General features: G+C 38.0%; 1 protein-coding gene across 2 annotated transcripts; it reads left to right on the forward strand.

Moving 5' to 3' along the window:
* The first annotated feature begins 2,171 nt into the window (after positions 1-2,171).
* eIF4A (eukaryotic translation initiation factor 4A) lies at positions 2,172-23,994 on the forward strand. Of its 2 annotated transcripts, none has more exons than XM_065222686.1 (4): positions 2,172-2,264; positions 6,985-7,216; positions 17,557-18,394; positions 23,778-23,994. In XM_065222686.1, the coding sequence occupies exons 2-4, from the start codon at positions 6,985-6,987 to the stop codon at positions 23,920-23,922; spliced, it is 1,215 nt and encodes a 404-aa protein (XP_065078758.1). In that variant the 5' UTR covers positions 2,172-2,264; the 3' UTR covers positions 23,923-23,994. The 2 variants fall into 2 exon arrangements, with proteins under 2 accessions (XP_065078758.1, XP_065078759.1); XM_065222687.1 differs by lacking the exon at positions 2,172-2,264 and adding an exon at positions 6,753-6,819.
* The last annotated feature ends 29 nt before the right edge of the window (positions 23,995-24,023 follow it).

Genomic DNA, 24,023 nt, shown 5'->3' on the forward strand with positions numbered 1-24,023 from the left:
TTGTTGATTCAAAATTTCGAATTGTTGAGTTCAAAAAAATTGTTGAGTTCAAGATTTTTTTTGTCTCAGCCACATGAAATTTCTTTGCGTGTAGTCAGTAAGGTCCATGGATAGTTTTGTAACATCGACATCGAATGTCGCGTGTGGGGTTTTCCGACCGACAATATACAAACTCGGTCGCTCCTCCATACAAAAATCTAACATGGCTGAATCATGAAAGGAATAAGAACACCACATTTCTTGACTTGTGCTTTACAAAATTCATTATATTATAAAGGAATAAATGTTTTCAATTCGATGCCTAGACCTCGGCCTAGACATATCAAACGTTCAGCAAAACTTACAGAATTTAAAAGACACTAGATTTCACACGTTAAAACTGTCTTTTGAACAGTTATCCAGTGATTTTTTTATATGAATTGACAAATTATGTATCTTGACAATGTTATCTCTAACGGATTATTTTATATGGATAGCTGTCATAACTACTTTTTTTTTTAATAATTATTGTAGCACTGCAAAAACTATTTCTGTTCGCCACGATGGTGATGATGGATTTTTTATATTTGATTTAATAGTAGATTAATTAAAAAAAAGTAGTCTACAAAGGTTTGAGCCTCGCGCGCGTTTTACGGATATAGAGAACTTGCATTTAATATTTGATAGAAAAAATGCAATTTTGAAGCTTATTTTGAAGATACCTTAAGTTAGTAGTAAGTTTTCTGGCAAATGTTCGGGGTTCGTGAGCATTCCTGACATTGCTGAAAATTATGATAGCATCAGATTGCGAGGTTGCTAGTGTAATAGGATGCTTTGTTGATTGTTCACTAACTCTTGATTGCTTGTAATACTTATGAATATTTTAGGTGGACAAAAAGGCGAACTAAGAGGTGGATGCCTGAGCTTTTCCACATTTATATCGCTGTGAAGCAACTGTAAACTCTAGAGGGAATTTATATCTGTAACTGAAACCAGTTCGATTTTGTTTGCCAACCTGGTTAAAATGTCATATTTAATTATCTTAAAGATAAATCGTCCAGCTCAAACCTTAAGAGGGGTAAGAGGTGGGACCATAATCATTTAAATCATGAATTTGCCTCATTAGAGCCCCTATATGTACTCACCTCGGATCGATGGTTGTTCATTTGTCATTTTGTCACTCCTATAGGGAGCTGTACCGTCTGGTTAACCCATTTAACCTCACTTTTTTGACATCTGGCAGTGGTTTGTTTCCGTGGACTTAAAAAAAATGAATAGTTTATTAATTTTTTTTTAGATTTTTTGGAAATCATATCTTTTAATTCGTTTTATTTAAAACCTCAAATCCACTTGAAACGACTAACAAGCAAAGGTAAACAAACCACCACTGGATGTCAAACTGATGAATGCGGGTTCATCGCGTTCATTCGTGGCGTCAGCGTGCAGCATCCTAAACAGCAAAAAAAAAAATGTAATATCGATCAATGTAATACCCCGGACACACTGTGGCTTATATCATGTAATATAGGCTGCCTTGCAATGAGCACTCATACATATAGTTTTCACTTGAAAACCTATGTTTGAGTGCTTATTGCAAGACAGCCTATATTACATGATATAAGCCATAGTCTGTCCGGGGTATAATAGCAAAAAGCAGATACAATATTACATCAATGGATGTAATTTTGTTCGCAAAATCGATGTACATGGTACAACGTTATATTACACAACCGATGGATTCCCTAATAAAAATTGTATGGTTAATTTGCTTAACGACGTGTTCTGGGTATCATCCAAACCATTTATGGAATAGTTCAATGATTTGGGTTATCGTTCGTTTATGGTTATTTTTTATTCGGGTTGACCTGGTTGCATCAGTTTGGATGTAATATTCAACAACTTTTTTTCTGTGTATAGTTATAACTTGGTTTATATTTTTAGGTAGGTTCTGGGGTAGGTTCAGTTTTGGCCGATCTGAACGGATTCTACCCAAATTTGGGTTATTTAAAAATAGCGTGTTTTATACCAGTCCAAATGGCACTGCTCTATAAAATGTGCGGAAATGTTGGCAATACCGACTGTCAAATTTCGTTGTGCCCATTCCTGAAAATGGTCTAAATTTCATCCTCCTCTCGTTGTCCCTTCGCCTTGCTCCCCCCCTCTCATCCACAAACCGTACGTCGAAATTTCTTTCTACGAAACTGACAATATGGCGACCTTTCGCTTGGTTTACAAAAATCAAATTCAGCACGTGTGTAAAGGTGCCAAACTACAATCGTGAAAATGTACGTGAAAAATGTACCAAAACCGGTGTTTAAGTGCAGTAAAAGCGAGTTTAAGGAATCGGCAATCGTGTGGTGATAAAGTTGAGACACAATTTGGCGTATTTGTGTAGAAATTTTGTGTTTAAATTCCGTGCAGAGTGGTAATTTTCATCGAGAGGGCCTTGTTCAGTCTCGACATCTTTTTCCTCTTGGTCTTCCCAACATGACATAGCGGTCGGTGCGGGATGTGAGCTGAATAAGCAACGGAGTTAACTAAATTTTAGTGATTCTGTATTACAAAATGTTGGCGAAGATGATTGTTGCTTGTTTTTGGAACATACTGTGCTTTTCATTGTAAGACGTTGCAAGAGATAGCAGAACGAAACTATTTACATGTAATTCCATTGAGCCAAACAGTACTGTTACGTTGTGAGTCACTGTTATTCAACTGGAACAGCAGTGATTCCGAAAGCACTTTCAAATCTAGAAAAATAGGTTATGTGACGGAATATTTTCCGCTCCTAGTAATGCGAAATTGTATTATAAAATGTATACATATACAAGTTATAATCGGCTTGGTTAGGCTCGTGCTGGTTTTTGTGTCAAACAAAAGAGATTTTCAACATTTCAAAGGAATAATCATTCCTTAAATCTAGACTTCAACGGTCTATCCTTGAAAATCGATTGGAGCAATCCGCAAGTGGCCTTTTTTCCATACATGATTCGCATAACTACGATGATTCAAGAAAGAAGATACCGTTTTCCATGCCTTGAAGAAAATGCAAGTGATGAAGAAATCCCACATGAATGGACGATGGAAAAGCAAACGAAGATGTGGACCGGGGAAAAATAGTTGAAGCTCCATCAGAATCATTAATGAGATCCAACTGAGCCAGAGCAATGATTCCACTGCAGATAATTATTTCGAAACTGTCTCATCTGTTGGGAAGTGCAAAAAATTACTCATGTCCACACGATTTTGTAAGGGATTGGAAAATCTGTGACATGTTTTTTTGTGGATTGAATTTCTTGATGGGACTGATTTATCTACGATGTTCAAATTCAACTTAGCATTGTTTTTGCTTGTTTCCTATTTTTAAATAGCATATCTTCTTTCCAAAATCGAAAGGTAGTCTGCCTCTTAAAATTGAATAATCTTAATTCAAAATTGATGAACATGCAGGTAGGACTGTCTTGTTCATTTGGGAAGTCCAGTTCAATACATTGTTGGATTGGGATTATTTTAAACGTTTATGTGGTAGTGAGAGTGAGAGCAGGGAATAGACGGGAGCATGGAGCAAAGTTCGCTCGACTGTCGAAGTCGGCTACTTTTGGAGAGTGGTGCCATGCATGGATCATATTACTTAGGTGAATCTTCATAATATGCTTGAACATTTTGATTATACAAAACATTTGTGAATTTGTTGGTGCTGCGTTTCTCGTACAACTAGGTGTACCGTAAGGCATTCTTAAAAATGCGTCTCCTCGACGATCTTAATAACGTACTATTTGTTATTGCGCATTTTGTACCACTTCAGACTATTGTGCAAAGAATAACTGCACAGTAATATTTTCGCAAAGATCAGATAATTTAATTACACGGCCACAACATTCAAATCTACTTATTTAAAAGCAGTAATAGCTTTTTTTTCTACATGCCTAACGGAATACAGTACCATTTTGTTTTTGTGTGTCTTCGCTATGCTCATTGCGAAATGTATCAAATGTTAGAGAAAAAATGTTAAACCCCAGTACTCGTGCCATCACTGGTCTGCCCCACCAGACTCTACCTGAAAAAAACATGGAAATAATTGGGAGTTCTTTGAAATATCCAGGAATTTTGCCACTAATCAATCAAATATTCAATCGAGTTGTTAAATGTTTAATTTTTTTGTTCAGTTTTTGATGCAATTTTTAAGGAGTACATGGAACTTAGTGGTGCCATTGTCTTTGAAATACAATGAAATCATACTTTTCTTCATCTCTTGTTTCATCTTTTATATTATTTTTTTTCTCATCAGAAATCTATAAAATACACCCAGAATTTTCAAAACATTTCTATGTACGTAATACCGTATTTTTTCCTAGTTCCAGAATAATTGACACACATAATACCTATAGTCGCTATAGTCGCTATATTGATTGAATATAATGTACCTGTCAATTTTGCTACATGAGAGTCGCAATAAGCGATTTTGTCATTTATCTTACCCACTTTTCGCGAAGAAGCGATCAGAAAATCGCTCAGTGACCCTTTCAAAGCTAAATTTGCTTGCTTTGTGTGTCAAACACAAACTCTACAATCTTTTCTTGTTACTTACATATACAAAATATCATGATAATATCTTATTATTCCATAATTTAATAAAACATTTTGTTAGCCAAAATGAATGAAAGGCACCCTTACAGAATAAATGGATTTAAATTTTTCATAAAAAGATCTCGAAGAACTAACCTTAGTTGCATGAAACATTGATTATTATTTTTGTAAGTTTATCAACCCCAATGAAATTCATTTAAACACATGCTTGGCATGCACAGTTGTACACACCAACTGCTCATTTGTTAATAACTTTTCACTCAGTTGTTGAAATTTAGATATCTTTAAAGTGATTGATAGATTAGGATCATATTTTACTGTAGACATGCAAAGAGTAGGTAAATCTTATCATTTGAATCAACACCAATGAATTTTTACACTTGAAACCCGAGATGTGCATTTTTGCAACGCAACATCAAATACAGTTTATTACTAAAGTTAAAATCTCCTTTTTTCAACGTGTATATAACAAGCTTAAACTGCTTCAAACAGAACTATGTTTTGTTAACTCTGTGCAAAGTTATTTGCAAACGAGCAGTTCGTGAGCAAAACTGTGTATGCCAAGCAAGTTTAAACAGAAAAAATACACTTCAATCGGAGTTACTAGAAACTTGATTTCTCACTATAAATCATAAGCGCAAATATTTAGGTACCAGAATCTCATTAACGAATAATAAAAAATACAAAATTATATTGCGCGTTTCACAAAAAATTGGACTAATAAGCGCGTTTTCACTTATTAAAAAGTGTGATAAAACTGCAAGTTTATGTCTAATCGTCTTGGTGTCTTCTGTGCACTTATTCCTTATGATGCAAGCAATAAGTGCTCCGAAGACATCAAAACGATTTGACGGAAACGTGCACTTTTATCACACTTTTTGCATTTTTGGGACAGTCCAGTTTCAGATGCAATCAGCAATATCAGATTCGTTAACAATTCACAAGAAGAAAAATCGGTTTAAACCATATGTGCCATGTACATCCACGTTTTGAACATTTGTATTTCAAGTTCAGTTCTCGGGTTCCACATTCTTTCGCGTAAGGATACGAACTCGTCAAAACTTAATTCCTGAAGGCCATGTTCAAGGCCAAAACCAACCCTTTCTATTTACTATCTCCACTTGGAAAGAAGCGTAATCGAGCTGACCCCAATCTTCCCACTCTGGCACAAGCTTAGAGCATTATGTGATATGGTACAATATTTGACGCTATGTACCTTTTGGCGGAAATGAATCCAATGTTTACTGAAGGTGGCAGAACACCTTCAAAATACTCTGGCGAATGAGAGTCGTACTGACGACAGAACATATCCGAAGCGTTTTTGGAAATCAAAATTCTATCTATCTAGATGAGAAGGGCCGCTTTATATATAGCCTATGTAGAAATTTCACAAGCAAGCTAGTGCCCCATAGTGAAAACAATCTGAACTGATATGTTAACCATCGGGAATGCCTTTACTAACGACACCAATACCAACTTCACAGATGATCAGGATTTTGAAAGACATTTTGATTTGATCATTTTTTGATTTCTAAATCTAGCGTTGACGAGTATCTAAGGTGCATAAAAATTTACAAAATTAGTTGCAGCAACTTACAGTAAAAGCAAGTACGGGAACAGACCTATTGCTTCTGCAAAAAGGTATGCACGCTAAAGGTTATTCCGCGAAATATCCGACCGCGTAAATAAATTTTGTTAAATACTTTTCGGCAAAATTTTAGTGCCATTAGTTTATAAATGTTTTCAAACACTTTATGAAACGTAGACAATTTTTGCAACTCATTTCATTTAGCGAATGCCGTGTTTTAGTTACCGTTACAGTCCTGTTGAAAAAGGGATAATGACCAATTTTAACCCACCTGACTCTACATATGTATGTATTAGGAATAAACCGGATCTGATAACAATGGTTAAGCTACAACAGGCGTAGTCTGCCAACTCTGTTCGAAACCGACAGTTCTCCTATGTGTTTGTGCAACTTCATTGACTGGCTGGGAAATAACACATCCGAAAGGAAAAGAAGTGACCGACCGTATCTAAAAGAGCACGAAATAGAGAGTGTATGTTTTGAGAGAACCCCTCGCTCTTTGTCATCATAGAACAATGTTCACTCTGCCGAGTAGGTAGGTAATATTCCTACACTGACTACGACGACGAAGCAAAGTATCACCCCATCACACACCAGCCAGCACCACACCACGCAGTACGAACAAACGAGACTGACTCTTTAAACTCGCTTTACGCTACCTTTGCCTGGTATGATTAATCGCCATTTCGTATTACACCACGCAAAAAAGTACCGATAGGAAATTTTGCCTAAGGAAGAAAGTGGCGAAATCGAGTGCATTTCGTGTCATCGCAAAATTAACCGCATTCTAATCGAACGTAAAATCCATTTCTTCCATCACATCAAACACGTAGATGGGTGATAATAGACAGGAGCAGACTTACGATGGCCCCGCCGGAATGAATCCAGACGGAGTCATCGAGTCCAACTGGAACGAGACCGTCGACAACTTTGACGACATGGGTCTGAAGGAGCAGCTGCTTCGCGGCATCTATGCCTATGGTTTCGAGAAGCCGTCTGCTATCCAACAACGCGCTATTATGCCGTGCATCAAGGGTCACGATGTCATTGCCCAGGCCCAGTCTGGTAAGTGTGGTTTTTTTTTAATTATTGTTTTCTTTTCTTCGAATAAAGCATCACTACTAGTTTGTTAAGAAAGCATCGAAAACAAATTGAATCTTTCCCAACTGCGACTTCTTGATGTTAAGAAGACGGGAGTGGAGAGAATGATTATCGATTTTTCCTCGCCGCTGCCAAAGAGCTATCAACGATAACCTCGTGTGAGTGTAGTATGTAGGTGCCTGTTTCTCCCATGGCATTCCTTGTTCGTAGATGATTCAGTCACATTTCCAAAAAAGGATATACCTAGGGCACAGTATAGAACTATTGACGGAAAAGTTAGTTACTTTAGAGAGGGACGACCTTGGTAGTGTTTCTGGTGTTTCTATAATACCGTCATTAGGAATTACTTTTCCTCAATCAGTGTTACCAGTGCTACGGTTATGTTTTGGTTGACGTTTGCTGGAGAAAAAAGGAATCTTCTATTACGCATCAATGAGAATCCAGTAAGATTATATCGGGTGTCTACTTATATGACAAACCTGAAATTAGCGTGGAAATTTTCAATATATAAAAAAAAAAACGAATGCTGCGAAACTTCTAGACGAACATGTGAAAAAGGCCAATGTGCCAAACATAAACAATAACTTTAAACGCGGATTGAGGTAAAACTCTCTTCAGAAAATCAACAACAGCAATTTGCAGAGGAAGTTTGTTTCTATAGTTATTTTACGTTTTGTGTTTTGATTTGTGAGGAATTGACGTTTTCATTGTTTACATTTGGCACTTTTCACATGTTCGTGACTGAAATTTTTCGTAGAAGGTATACTACCGGTAGACGCATAATTATCCTTAATCTTCAAATCAACAGAAATACTTCAAGTCTCCTCATCCATTCATGTATGAGTTACGTAAAGAAGTGTGCGTTTGGCTAGTACTGTCGCATTAATGGCCCTTCGCTCATTTTCAACTTCTATTCAATTTTCATACTGCCGTACTCTAGCGTAACTATGAACCTACCCTCTTCAGACCTTTATATAGCTAATAAATTATCGCACTAAAGCTAAATGTTAGTAGATAGCATTTCCAATCAACTCTTAAAAACCTTAAACTTCACGTATGAAGTAACTTAAAAACGTTTTGAATATTATAAATTAAATAGGATTAAAGCTTGTCAAACTGTATTTGATATTACTGACTTAAATCGTTTATAAAGAAAATTAAATTTGCTCGTATATGGCCTACATTTTTGTACGTTTACCATCAAAACGTAAAAAAAAAAACAGAATGTAGCTGAGTTTTTAAAGAAAGATTAAATCGATTAATAGAATCGATCAATGCAGATATGACCTTTTGAAATGTTCATTTAGTATGTTTAATTATCTAGACTAACATTAGAAAGGGGCGGAAGAGCCAAAATGTAAACAAACCATATTTTGCCACATATAGAGAGAAAAGTTCACAAACTATTCGATAAATACGAAAAAGTAGAAGAAAGTATCATATCAAATCATCAAAAACATTTGCTTTTCACATGGCGTATTTCCAATTTTCAACTCTATGATACATCTGGTTGTTACACCTTGCACCAAAACTACGAATTATATTCTTTTACGGAGCAAAACGTACTGATTCTATAGTAATTAGTCACACCCGATTCATTTTAAATGCATCCGATTGATATTTCACGTTTGAACAATGAACAAAAAGAAGACCAAAAAAAATCTCCGAGCGTAAATCCACTCTCACAAAATTTGCGAACGAAGAACCAAGGCGGAACAACAAACCAAAAATCCCGAGGGTATGTTTCCAAGGCGTATCACCAGTGTTGGCAGTTCAAAGGGTGGAAGATCCGGGGGGTAATAGTAATGCAAGACATTATCAGGGCGTATGATGTTTTCTTCTCAATTTCACGGCAAAAAAAAACGTTTTACGCTTCTTACAAAGAAGGGTATAGATATTACTTGAAAAACCGACTATCGATCCGAGGCCCGGAGGGCCGAGTGTCATATACCATTCGACTCAGCTTGACGAGATCGGAACATGTCTGTGTGTGTGTGTGTGTACGTGTGTATGTGTATGTGTATGTAACGAAATGAATGCGCTCACGTTTCTCAGCAACCGCTCAACCGATTTGGACAAACTCGGCGCCAAATGATAGGTCTTGGGGTCCCATTGGTTTTGGAATCGGTGAACCGGTTCCGGAGATATGGCCGGAATAAGATCCGGTGAATATGGGCCTTCACGCTGGATTTAACGGAAAACGTATCAAAACCATCATGCGACACATCAAATTACTACAGAATTCAAAAATAATATCAATGCAAGTCGTGTTAAGTGTTCCAGACCACATTGGACACACTTGGACATGTTTCGGGTACCCCGGGGAAGTTGCTTGAATATGAATTGAATTAAAACCCATTAAATCACATTAAAATACGATGATAAGGTGATTGGTAGCCTCACCAAATAGACTACACCCGGATATATTCCGGGTACCCCCAGGCAGTGGCGTAGCGTCACTGGATGACACGGGGGTGGGGGGCTTGGTCATTGATAATGACAATAAAATAAATAAACTTGAATAAGTAAGAAGGGTCTGATCACACCATAGGTGGATAAATTCGGGTTTTTTTTTTAGTTTTTAGTGATGCATGATGATAGATTACACTATTTACTATATGTTAAGCTAATAAAATCATCCAGAAAATGGAAAGTCGTGAATAAGGATTAATTTTGAGATCTTTAAAATTCGGAAGCGATTTTCTCGATATGGTGATTTTGGAATTCCACCCTTTTCAAATGTTAGTCTAGATATAATGAAAACAACAAAAAAGCATATCAGTTCCATCTGGAAAAACAGCAAGCCGAGAACAACGCTATTGGAAATTTATTTGACCATAGCTCTTATGGATGGGACAACCTGCTTTTGGTATTTTCAAAATATTTTTTGGACAAAGCATGCAACTTTTAGTGCATAGTATAAAATGCCGGTACAATCGGTTTTTATGGAGCAGAGAATGAAAACAAAATAAAACCCAAATTTGATATTTTGATAGGGGAAATGTTGGCTTCGGCAATACCTTAACCTATTATCGTCAGGGGGGTAAACAACGTCCTTGAGAGCTCAATTTTGACATGTGGATACATTGTGTTTCAGAGCATCTAATGGCCAAATTTGAGTGCTCTAGGACTTTGGACGATAATAAGTTAAGGTATTGCCGAAGTCAACATTTCCCCTATTTGTTTATTTGTTATGGTTGCATCAACAGACTAGAAATAGTCCCAATGATGTGTTATAAAAAAAAGTACAGATTATACAGACGACATACATACACTACAGTTATTACAGTTACAAACGAAAATAACTAGGAAAGCATTGTGAAGTTACTAAAAATTTATAAGTCTTAAATTTTACGCTTAGCTGTTGGGCATCAAGCGCCTTCGGTCAGCAAAAAAGGCAGAGAATCTTCGGCGAAGCATATTCCGTGTCAAGTGGAAATCGAACATCGACGCTACTCGGTTGAACACTCGCTGCAAGCCGTAAATAGCGCTCCCTATGCTATAATTTGTTCGAAGAAGTTGAATGTCTCAGCATAAGACTGTTGCGTAGTGATCGAGGTTGAACATTAATGTTCACTTGTAGCAGAATTGCTTCGCAGTCGATTCTTCCTTGCAGAGTATCGGCGACGGTTAAGGCTCTGAAAACATCTCTTCGGATACGTAAGGGCTCGACATTGATCAATTGGCAGCGATTCTCGTAGCTTGGAAGACGAAGTGGGTATCTCCAAGGCAGCTTACGGAGCGCGAAGCGAAGAAAACGTCGTTGAACAGATTCAATTCGCTCGGCCCCATTATTGTAGTTCGGGCTCCAGACAGCAGAGCAGTATTCCAACGTAGATCGTACGAGAGAGCAATAGAGCGATTTCAAGCAGTAAATGTCCGTGAAGTTCTTAGTAATCTTGAAGACAAAGCCAAGCGTTCTGGACGCTTTGTCGACGACATACGATATATGGTGTGAGTATGCCAGCTTTGAGTCTAGAAAAACGTCTAAGTCTTTCACGCAGTGCACCCGTTCGATAGTCGTGCCTAGTAGTTTGTAGTTGAAAATAATCGGTTGTTTCTTGCGTGAGAAAGTAATAACTGTACACTTAGCTGGGTTGACCACCAGTCGGTTTATACTACACCAGTCAGCAAAGATGTCAATCTGATTTTGGAGAGAACGGCAGTCGGCGAGTGAGCGGATGCGCAGAAAAACTTTCAGATCGTCTGCAAACGATAATCGTGGCCCTGTGATAACATGGTGAACGTCGTCGAAGTAGAGTAGAAATACCAATGGTCCCAGATAGCTACCCTGAGGTATACCGGACTTTGCGCAGAAGCTTGCTGAGCGACAAGTACCCAAAATTACTGTCAATTGGCGCTTCGTGAGGTATGAACGAAACCATCTCAAAAGATTTCCACCGATCCCTAGCCTATCAAGCTTAGCGATCGCAATTTCGTGGTTCAGCTTATCGAAGGCTGCCGTAAGATCTGTGTAGATAACGTCCGTTTGGGTCCGAGCAATCAAACTGTCTGTGATGTAAGGCGTTAGGCACAGCAGGTTCGTAGTTGTGGAACGCCCAGTTATGAATCCGTGTTGATCTGTACTTAGATATTGCTTGCAATGCGCATTTAGGGACTCTATGACAACAAATTCAAAAAGTTTTGATACAGCACTCAGCGACGTGATTCCCCGGTAGTTGTTTACGTTGCGTTTGCTTCCCTTTTTATGAACAGGAAACATATCCGCAGTCTTCCAGCAAGATGGAAAGAGAGAGCTGGAATATGCGGCGCAGTGGATCTAAAAGACAAGTGATGTTCTTTTTAAGAATAATCGACGGAACACCATCGGGTCCAGCCTTAGTTGAAGTCGTAAGTTTAAATGCTGCTCTTGAAATCGTATCTGTAGTGGCTTTGACCATGCTGAGCGTTTGGTTGATCAAAGGAACATTACTGGCCGCGGAAGTAATGATATTAGCGGAGAGTTGCTCGTCTTCAAACACACTAGCAAATTTGGCTGAGAACAGGTTGCAAATGTCTTGTTGATTTCCAGCAGTTTCACCATTAAAAATCATGGAAGAGGGTAAGCCAACTTCCCTGCGTTGCTCATTTACGAAGTTCCAGGAGGATTTCGGGTGTGATTTTAGCCGCCGTTGAATCCTCCTTTGATAGCGTTGAAAACAGAGACGACTTAACCGCTTATACTCGTGGTTGAGTCTGACATAGTAGCATTTCAGCGGCAGTGTGCGGAGTTTAGTAAATCTTCTGAGAGCAGCCTTCTTAGTTCTTTTCAACGAGCGAAGATCTTTCGTCATCCACGGGACGCGAGAGTCGATATGGATGATCTTTTTGGAAACGTATCTGTCAATGACATATGCCAAGACGTGAGAAAAGGTTTGTGCAGCAATGTTGACGTCTACAGGATCTAGAATATGCTCCCAATCTAGGTTAGGCAGCACATGGACGATACTGCGATGGTCAGCTCTACGGAAGTCATATGACACAGCGTTTGGAGTGCTGGTGAAATCATGGACAATATTATTTTCGATCACGATAACTAAAGCAGGGTGATGATGCACTTCCTTGACTAAAGGTTCGGGTGCCGTGGAGAGGAAAGGAGCTGTATCACGAGCACTCACAAAGCAGAGATCCAGGGTGCGGTTGTTTTCATTCAACAGGCCATTGATTTGTGACAGAATTGCGGTACTATAACTGTCCAGGAGCTGGATGGTTCCTACGTGGAAAGGTGAACGCTCGTGATCAGGACAAAAGAAACCACTATGGGTTGGAGTCCATGCAATGTCCGGTAGGTTAAAATCGCCAAGAACAATAACTTCGTCGAAAGGGCCTGCTTTGTCTGAAGCGGCCAAGACGGATCGACAATGTGCGTCAATAAGCTCCAAGTCACGGGTTCGATCTGGAGGAATGTACACTGCACAGAGAAGCAATTGACGATCACCAAGTTGAATAGCCACCCACATTTGTTCAACCCTGTTCCAGGAATCGTCCTCGATAACTTCTGCTTTCAGCTTGGAATTAACTGCGATAAGGACGCCTCCCCCAGTAGTTTTCCTACTATTATTCGTGTTTCGATCGCAGCGAAATATTTCGTAGCCAGCACCAAAGACATAGTTTGAAATGGTTCGATAATTGAGCCATGTTTCGGTCAAAACTAAAATGTCGTAGCAGTGATCCATGACGGCCAGATGATAATCTTCCACGAGGCCGTTCATACCGCCAACGTTCTGATAGTAAATCGTTATGTCCGACCTCCGCTGTTCGGGAACAATGATCATGATAACATATTTTCCCAACCGAGTTAACAGTAATCATAACAAAAATGAGATTTAAACGGCAAGTTATTGAAAATATAACAAATTTAGCTATCATGATAACAAATCAATGTATGGTTTTGATATCGTAATTTTCGTTAATTTAAGCAAAATAGGTAATCAATATGTTATTACTACTATGGAGGAAAAACAACATAACAAAATTTGTTATTATTTTAAAATTTGATGTCAAATTTAGTAATCAGCGGCATCTCTCCAACGGGGGAGTTTGGTGAAGAGAGATGATCAAACCGATTTGTACCTTCCTAAAAGTTGTCCCTGCTCGCTTTCTACTCTCTATATACAATTTTCACACTGCCGTACTCTAACGTAACTATCAACTCTATACTTTCATCTCCTCATCTACCGTATAAAAATTACCACTTCAGCCTGTTATTTGAAATGTTAATCGCTAACTTCACGCAGAAGTAATACACACAAATATTAAAAGTAGTTTAATATTAACAGTAAAAAATGTTGTAATATTTCTCATAGTCCTCCTTATATTGTTCATCAATAAAGCAGTATGAATCCTGCGTTATTTCGAAGACAACATATTAAGAAGACTGGCAACTTTGCCTGAATCCGAGCGACAGACACAGTAGCGCTGTGCTCGAGCGAAGGTGGAAGCAATGCATAGAAAAATGAGCAAATGCACAAACATTTCTTCTGAGCATGGAACCTTTGCTATCCAATTCGCGTGGATCATTTATCTTTGAGCGGCAGATGACGCGATTGTGCCTTTCTCATGCCGGTCGTTTGAGAAAATGGAAGACTTGCCAGTCTTCTTGATATATTGCCTTCGTTTATATCCTCATAAATATGTTATTAGAATTCATTAATGTAATATTAACTCCAAAGTACTGGAATTCCTTAGATAACTAGTTTACTTTTACATGAAACAACAGAAAGATTTAAAAAGTAACTTCCAGTGCTAAAGGTGCATGCTGTGTTTCAATCAAATATCATATTTTATTTTCAATTAAATAAAATCAAAATAATATTGAAATGGCTCTAATGTTGGCCTATGGATCTAAGATTGGGCCCATCGCTGAAAATCTGCTATTTATAAGTTTTATCTAGATGAACGCGTCATTGGGAAGGTACTAATGGATATTTTTGGTCGCTATTGAAAATTTAGTCAATTGCTAAATTTATGTATGAGCCCAAAATAGGGGCATTTAGGCTTACATTACATCCATTTCCCCTATCTAGCAATAATTACATTCAAATCGATTGCAAAATGTACAAAATCTTCTAGTTTTACTGAAATTTATCCATAGTAAGTAATATTTAAAAATTTGCGAACGTTTTGAGAGCTGGTGCACAGGTAGATTGAGGTTAGGGCGACGTCACTGATGCTTGATAAGATTGGCCACCCCTAGGGATAAGACGTTTAGATGGAATATGACATAATCCCGGCCATATCGAAGGTTACTGTCTTGAGCAAAGTTTTACAGTGGGTTATGTCAAATTTGTTAGAGAACAGTAGTTCAGAATTTTGTCACTATGCGGCGCTATTGTGCAAGTCAATTTCCTGTATAAAATATATCTGGAGATCTTGACTATATATGTAGGAAGTTTCCGTCTTCGGGAATGTTGTTGAGCTGACTAAGGTCTTCTAAATTGTGGACAAGTTAGTTGATAATTCTCTAACTACGCGGCGTTAGTTTACATGTGGACTTCGCATAGATGTCCTCATCATCTAAGAAGTTGCCCTAAGCTGACCATCTGTTTAGAAATAAAATCTAAGAAGTTTTTGTCTTCGGAAAATTAGTTCAGGTGATGGGGGACAGATTAGCTAACAATTTTCTCACTACATGGACAAATATTGATCGAATTCCGAATTTATTCTGATAACAGATGTTTACTGCATTCAGTTCCAATCTTTAGGTATAACGCATTTAATCTAAAACTGACCGTCATACCCCGATACAAGTCAAGCTGAAACCGATTATGTAATACCTACCTTATAATTTAAAGAAAAATTTCTATTTTTCTCTTCAAGTACATCGAACAGACTTGTGTTTTCCTAATAGTAACATTACTTTTACATGATAAATGATGTAGGGTAGAGCGCTACTTCGTCGTAATCGCCCATTTCCGTTCTATCTAGCAAAAAACAGCAGTATAATCAATGATTTCACCGTGCACAAATCAGTAATACGTTTGTACCGATGCGTTAGTTCACAAGCTACAACACAAAGCCTATTTGAGCGTATTGTGTAAATATTTACACTCATTGTTCTCAAAACAAAAGAAGCGCTCCTAGCAAACACGCTTTTTCTACCTTCACCCGTACGACGAAGAAAATCCAATGGCGTTTCAATGCGTTTGGACGGAATTGAAACTCGTAGGACGAATTTGGAATCAGGAAGCAGTGTTAGATTTTTAACAATATCTCAACAATGTGTGGCTCTTTACCAAATTGAACGGTAACTAATGAAAGGGGAATAAATTTGGAAGTCATCTTTGATAGAAACATTCCATTTATTGTTAAAACCCGTTCAAGAAAGAGGGATAAAGCAAGGATTGTACTTAGTAGGACGGAAATTAGATCAAAAACCCTAGTAGCTCTAAAACTTCAATTTCGTAAACATAAAATAAGTGCCGGTCGCCGCCATACACATTGTTTATTTGTTTATTTGTTATGTTTGAATGAATAGACTAGAAATAGTCCCAATGATGTGTTGTAAAAAAAGTACAGATTATACATACTACATATACTACAGTTACAAACGAAAATAACTAGGAAAGCATTGTCAAGTTCACTAAAAATGTATTGTTACAACGTTTACAACGTCAACTATACTAACACATGCATAATTTTTTTCAAGAGTTGATTGTTGCAATAATCCAAATGGTGGGCATCTTACCCCGTCGTCGCCTACCTATGTTGATCGAATTCTGTTAACGACGTTGACGTTGTATGAAGAATCAAGATTTCGGAGAATATTTTTTTTTAGATTCCCGACACAACGATACTTACACTCAGCTTCAATTATGATTCGGGTAGACGAGGCAAGATGAGCATCCTTAACGTTTACAAACAAAATCTTATGTTTTTAGAAATTGCATATAAATCTGATGAAAATATTCCGACCGAAAAAAATTCTCTTATTGTAATATGGATTTGCAATAAACAATATAATCTTCGTTTGTTATATATTTCTATTTCAACCTGGTGCTGGTATTTTGTTTTGATTAACTAAGTAATTTCTCTTCTTCCTCGCATTTCAAGCTTATTGCTTATCCATATTAGCTTATTGCGTGCTCTCACCCTAGTGTTCTAGATGCACTTCCACAGTTATTAATTAATTGAGAGCTTTCGATGCCTTCATACTATATGCCCAGGAAAGTCAAGTAATTTTCCAACCCGAAAAATTCCTAGACCTGACCGGGTTTCGAACCCAGCTACCTCCAGCATGGTCTTGTTTTGTAGCTGTGCCTTTACCTTTACTGAGCTAAGGGAGGCCCCATTAATTAAGTAATATAATTCTTAAAAACTTTAACACTACTTCTGTTATTGGTGCACGTCTTCATCTTGACCCGGGGTGTCTGAGAACAGTGTAAAAAGTAACGTTTTTAATTTATAAAAAAAAAATAAAAATGAATTGTATCAATAAATTCGTAGGTGCTAAAACAGACATGAAAAAAAAACGAGAGTAGGCAATGTTCAAATGTATTTATAGCAATTATTACATATACAAATGATGTCAACTTTTAGGGGATCGTTTTGCCCCGTCTACCCCTGTCAATGGTTCGTTTTGAGCGAAGCTTACACGGGCAGTTGGCATTGAAAGTGGCCACAAACAAAGTCAATCATCAAGCAGCGCACGTTATAGAGTTGTGCTACGCGTAAGTTGAATGAGATATTTTTATCTTGCCATAAATAAATCTCACGCGTTGTTTTCGATGCTTTCCGTTACTATCCATATGCCATAATGAAATCTACACGCTCCGATTTGATTGACGATATCTTTTCTCTTACAGGAACTGGTAAAACTGCAACGTTTTCCATCGCGATCTTGCAGCAGATCGACACCAGCATTCCAGAATGCCAAGCGCTGATTCTGGCTCCAACCCGAGAGTTGGCCACCCAGATCCAGAAGGTAGTGATCGCCCTTGGTGATTACCTGAACGCCCAATGCCATGCTTGCATTGGAGGTACGAATGTCCGCGATGACATGCGTAAACTGGAGATGGGTTGCCACATCGTGGTCGGAACCCCGGGACGTGTGCATGATATGATCAATCGCAGCTTCCTGCGAACCACCCACATCAAGCTGTTCGTCCTGGACGAAGCTGATGAAATGTTGTCCCGTGGTTTCAAGGACCAGATTCAGGACGTTTTCCGTATGTTGCCCAACGATGTACAGGTCATTCTTCTGTCTGCTACCATGCCAGCTGAAGTGTTGGAAGTCTCCACCCACTTCATGCGCGATCCGATCAAGATTCTGGTCAAGAAAGAGGAATTGACACTGGAAGGTATTAAACAGTTCTACATCGACGTAAAACAGGAAGGCTGGAAACTTGGTACACTGTGCGATCTGTACGACACGCTCTCAATCACTCAGGCCGTCATTTTCTGCAACACCCGTCGCAAGGTCGACCAGCTGACTGCCGATATGGCCGCTGAGAGTTTCACCGTATCTTCCATGCACGGTGACATGGACCAGCGTGATCGTGACTTGATTATGAAGCAGTTTCGTACTGGATCGTCCCGTGTCCTCATCACCACGGATCTTCTCGCTCGTGGTATTGACGTGCAGCAGGTTTCCCTAGTTATTAATTATGATCTACCAACGTTACGAGAAAATTACATCCACAGGTAAGTCTGTAAAATGTTTGAGATATGTTTTCCATTTTTTTCAGATCCTTCAATGTTTGTTACACACCATTCACCGTGAGTGGTGATTGCTGTTTTATGTGACTCATAGGAGATTATTCCTCATGCTACGGATATGAATGTTCAGGAAACTGAGAAGAAAAAAAAAACACGTGACGCGATACGTATGCGCATTTCTGACATCATTACATTGAAATGAGCGAAAAGAGAATTGTTGAACAAAAAAAAAACTGGCATGCAGCATCAACGCGCGAAGGTTAAACTGTAGCTCATTATCGGTTATCGTGTTGCATTTGTTTTTGAACTGATAAACTGATAAAAACACCATCACTACTAACATAGGGTCAGTGTTCCTATTTTGGACCAACTCTGGAAAGCAAATTACGGTTTGAAATTGGTCGCTGGATGAATAGCTACTTTTTATATAATTATCATTTTGAAAAATTAATCGAAATTAATTTCAATTCCGAGATTTGTTTAATAAAAGCTAACTGCTGTTACGCTTTCATGGGCAGTGAAGCCGTTCCCTATGTAATAATTTGCTCATGAAATCATACTGATAGCAAGAGGACAGCCTTGGATTAGTAAATATGCTGTGTCATTGGCATAAGCTTTGTTGCTCAGTATATTGGATTGCTGTGTAGCTATGTAGAGGAAAGTGGGGTAAGATGGCCATATGGCTCAAGATCAACAAATGAAACGGTCTCATCAGCTTTGTAAACAAAATTTCTTGCGGTCTTTTCTCGTGAATCGGAGCTTGCCTACGCATACTAACAACACTATAGGTTCACCCACAATAGATCCGATTGCGTTACATTGACGTAAATTTGACAGTTAGACAATAGATAGATCCGGATCTATCGGATGGGGGAAGCTTTCCCCTACCTTATCGATTCGCAACCTGAAGTTCGCGAACCCCCTCTTAACGATAAGAACATACAATATATAATAAATATAGCTAATAAATTATCACACTAAAGCTTCATGTTGATATTAGTATAGCATTTCCAACTAACTATTATGACTTTTAGTTTCTCCTTTCACGAGATAAAACAAAGGTCCTATTAGCATTTGTAATTTTTTTTGTTGTATGACAGATTGGACTGTAAACATGTTTTAAGGTCCAATCAGAGAGATGTGCGATATTATAAAAAAATCAAATAATTGTACGTTTTTCACATATTTTTTATAATTTTCTGAATATTGGTAATTTAAATTTCTAGAACAATACTTAGAGATGGTGAGCTCTGCATTACAGAGAAGCATTAAACTCGATTTGTTTACAAACCTCAGATTGAACCTTTTGAAATGTTTATCTAGATATGTATATAAAAAGTCCTATGGATCAAACATCTAACTACTGGGAGATGAGAAAGTTTCATTTACGATTCCTGTAATCAATCGCTCTGGTTCTGGTATGGAGTTGACGAATTAATCGCCATTCCAAGAGTACACCAAGGCAAAAGCTTATTCAAAATTCTGTCAAATTCGACATGCGATATTACAAGCGTGGATTTGGATCCAATTGCGGATCAATCACTTGAATTGCCAAGCACTAAATTGGACGATTTACGCAAACTGATGCCATATATCAAGCAAAAAGACTATTTTGCAACATTCCTTAAATATTTAGTTCCAGAAAAAAAACAGGAAGAAGAACAAATAATACCGTTGTAGACCACTTTGATGAGGATCTCGATCCACTGGAGGACAGCGATGTAGATTTGATCGAATACCGAATATTAATAAAATATGGAAATTTTCCATATACTTACATTTTTCCTGCATACATCAGAAAAAATAATCGACAAGTTCTTAATATAAACGTTGTTTACTCAATAGTGACAGAATAGTAATTTTAAGCCCATCAACAATTACAAATAATGTTGTAGTTGTAATTATCTGACCTCTAAACCGTATTCTAAGTAACATTAATCTTTGCTATCAGACCAATTTGACAGGTCCTAACTGATACTGAAAAAACCAAAGGTCCTATGTATCGTGTATCCTATGCATTTGAGAATACAGCTTGAGCTTGAGCTTGATTAGGCAATACCAGCGCCGGCCGCGCCCGAACACAGGTCAAGAAAGGAATGGGAAGGATTGTGACACTCGCTTTGATGGAAGCCGAGAACACCTCTGCACTTCCACGAGGAATCACTGGGATGTTGGATAAGAGGGTTGGGTTTGCAGCAGGGTTCGTTTTGGTAAACGATAAGCTGAATTGATGTCCTAACGATCATATAACGCGAAGGAGCTTGGGACTAAACCCACGGTCTTCTGCACAGTAAGCAAAAACGTTTGCCACTAGGCAGACGAGCACCTTTTTAGTCATCGAGTTGCTGTTATTACCATGTAGTCATATTAACAAATAAAACGATTGACGAATCTTGAATGTGGATGGGCCTGAGATTAGACTCATGATGTTCTGCTCAGTAAGCAAAAACGGTTGCTCTAAGGCCACCGAGCCCCTCATATCACATAATACCGTTGCTCAAATTTTTGTATCGATTCAAACCCGGAACCAACGACAACAACGAGTTTCGCAAAATACACGATACACAAGCGATTTTACCATAAATCTCTTTGATATGTAAGGACCTGGGACCGCGTTTTTCTGCTCAGTAAGCAGGCCACTGTAACCGACGATCTTTCAAATCCGAAAACTAAAAACTACGAAAAAGTACTTAGGCCTTCATTAAGTTCCACTTTCACGCGACGTTCAATGTTTCAATTTGCTCTTTACGTATTGTTCAGGCTATAAATAGGCCCTTTTCAAAAGTTACGCGAGAAATACGTACAATCGTCGCCTACCTCGCAAAACTGGTTCCAAACGACAACAAAGGCATAAGCAACGATGGATTGTTGAACTTTGCTGGCTCCGGTGGTGTAGTGCACAGCAAAAAAAAAAATATAATATCGATCAACGTAATTCAAGCTGATATATGAAATAATGATGTAATTGTAATTTTGTAATTTATCAGCAACGTATCCTATGCATTTGAGAATACAAAAGAATTTGGAATTTCAAGAAAACTAACTTGTGAAAATTATTTAGTGCATATTTAATTTGAAGAACTTTCACTTATGTACATCTAGTTATATCCTGCTCAATTTCGTCTATAGTGGAAAGTGTATACAGAAAGAGAGAGGTATTTCTAATATCCATTTAGTTGCATTACCTTAATTGCGACAGATACGCGTAATTCGTTTACAATGGGCAAAATTCTTCAGTGTACTAACTTAGTGAAAGTCGAGCATTAGTACAAGACACTGAGGAAGTCTACAATTCCCGTATCTGTCAAAGATAAGCAATTAAGGTAGTGGAATTAAATAGCAATGGCTAATCCTTCTTTCTTTCTTTATATTTGGTATATTTCTCAAAACAATATTTTTTTTATATATATATTTGTTAGTCTTTCTTAAGTAGCATTTTTTCCATGAGCATTTGAAACATTCTAGAAACAGAACATCTCTTCACACGTCAAGTCTATATTTTTGCTGTGTTCATAGATAATAAAAGCTATCGAATATTAATAACCGCGAAAAGTTTTGAACCGGATAATCGGGAAAATATTCAGAAATTAAAATGAACATTTAATAGTCACCCTGTGTACATGTATATATTTTTTTTTTTTGTTTTTTTAATTTATTTGATAAGGCTCAACCGAATTAACTTTACAGAGCCGAGGATTCTTGGTCACTATACAATACATCTTAAAAATATAGTCAAAAGGTACAACACAATAAACACTTTATCTTCCGCTATCCAAAAAGCCTCCTCCATCAGAACTGGAGCCGCTTCCAGTAGTTTCATTGTATGGCAAATTGTTGTACGCCAACGAGGGTCAGAGCGCGTCCATTGCAGCAATGGACGCAAAACGTGGTCAGCACTCACACACTCATCACGAAACGGTTGCTTTCCAAAGTCGACGACGCATCGACCGAAAGAACTGCTGATGAAGAACAATGAGGAGGACCACACAATGGTTGCTGCCGAGAAAACAGACGATCGCGTGGCACACATCGAGAGTGGTCTGCTTTTGTCGACAGCCGAGTGAACACTGTGTGTACATGTATATGTAACTTGCTAAAACAGTTTGTCTACTCGACAAAAAAAAAAAAGAAAACCAAAAATTTGACTAACCATTTCCGGGTTTGGGCGGGTGCGGGTAACAACAAAAGTGGAATAGTCGGGTACGGGTATTTCTTGCATCCTTTCAAATTAAGAAAGTAATGATTTTGAGCAACAAAACAAACTTTTTGGCGAATTTCTTCAACAAATAATAAATATTATCCATGTGCCTTCACAAAAATAGAAACCATACAAATAAGTTTATGTTTTCGATGAACTGTATATGATCAGGAACCATGTCTCAATACCAGACCAGTTTGAACCATACGAAATATGAATTAATTTCCTTTCCAACAAGATGATAAAACATCAGAAGTCCGTTGATTATTACCGAAGATATTTTAGTAAAACATAATGTGACTTTGGTTTGGCGCACTAGGTTTCCCCTTATACTGTGTACGTTCACATTGCCCTTTAGATGCTTCCATGTCACTACGTCCTGTGGATGTGGCGCTGGTAGTAATATATGCCCCACAGTAATTCATCTTATTCGCAGAACTTCCAGAAAGTCCCATATCTTTAGAAAAGAAATTCTTAAGGGACTCACAGGAAGAATCTCAAATTTACTTTAGAAGCATTCTGAAAAGAACTCTGTGAAGGGAAATGCTTGAGAACAGTGAACTGAAATCCTGGAAAACTTCACGCAGAACCAAATTTAGGGTCCAGAAAAAATGATGCTGTCTTAATAATGACCCAATTAACCTAGTGATCTCTTCAGCTCAATCGCGTTCGCTGTTAAGCTTAATTTATGGAAAATTACCAAATATTGGAACTGGAAAATTGCTAATCGAGATTTCCTGATCATCATGAATATGGAGTCGTGACCTGAACTGGATTCTGGAAGACATGGGATGGTACTGTAAGGGGACCTAGAAACATCCGTATTGTGTGCAAATTAAAAACGTAAAACAAGTGAACTTTATTGCGCTGAATTACATAGTTTTGCAGTAGGTATTCTGTCTCTTCGGTTGAGAATATAAAATAGACACGTGGTATACCAACTCTCATTGAGAAAGCACCTTTGCAAGCAAAAGCTATTGCTTGGGTGTTCTATTAATGAGGGATAACAAAACAAATCAAAATAGACATATCTGTTTTCCTTTTTGTGGACTGCAGTGCAGCAATTTGATTTTACATTACCTATTATACCTACATGGTTGTGATATTACATTTAGGAAACAAATTATGATGCCATTTACTAAACTATTCCTGTTTATATTCCCATTTCAGAATCGGTCGAGGTGGACGTTTCGGTCGTAAGGGAGTTGCTATTAACTTCGTTACTGAAGCTGACAAGAGAGTGCTGACAGACATTGAGAAACATTATAACACCACCATCGAGGAGATGCCAGCAAACTTGGCTGATATGCTGTAATTCCTACTCTCCCAGCAACACACAACAAAAAGAGCAGCCGTAATTAAAAAAAAACATCAGCAACGTCAACTTCAGAAACAACAACGTCAACTTCAAAAACA

The sequence above is a fragment of the Ochlerotatus camptorhynchus genome, unplaced genomic scaffold (genome assembly GCF_037179485.1).
Source record: "Ochlerotatus camptorhynchus isolate MF236.1 unplaced genomic scaffold, CSIRO-AGI_Acam_v1.1 ptg000176l, whole genome shotgun sequence".
NCBI lineage: Eukaryota > Metazoa > Arthropoda > Insecta > Diptera > Culicidae > Ochlerotatus > Ochlerotatus camptorhynchus.

What these genes read in the sequence shown, in the direction of transcription:
- eIF4A (XM_065222686.1), top strand. Translation starts at nt 6,985, where the DNA reads ATGGGTGATAATAGACAGGAGCAGACTTACGATGGCCCCGCCGGAATG. An exon ending in CATTGCCCAGGCCCAGTCTG is followed by an intron (nt 7,217 to 17,556) that starts GTAAGTGTGGTT and finishes TTTCTCTTACAG; the next exon opens with GAACTGGTAAAACTGCAACG. An exon ending in CGAGAAAATTACATCCACAG is followed by an intron (nt 18,395 to 23,777) that starts GTAAGTCTGTAA and finishes TTCCCATTTCAG; the next exon opens with AATCGGTCGAGGTGGACGTT.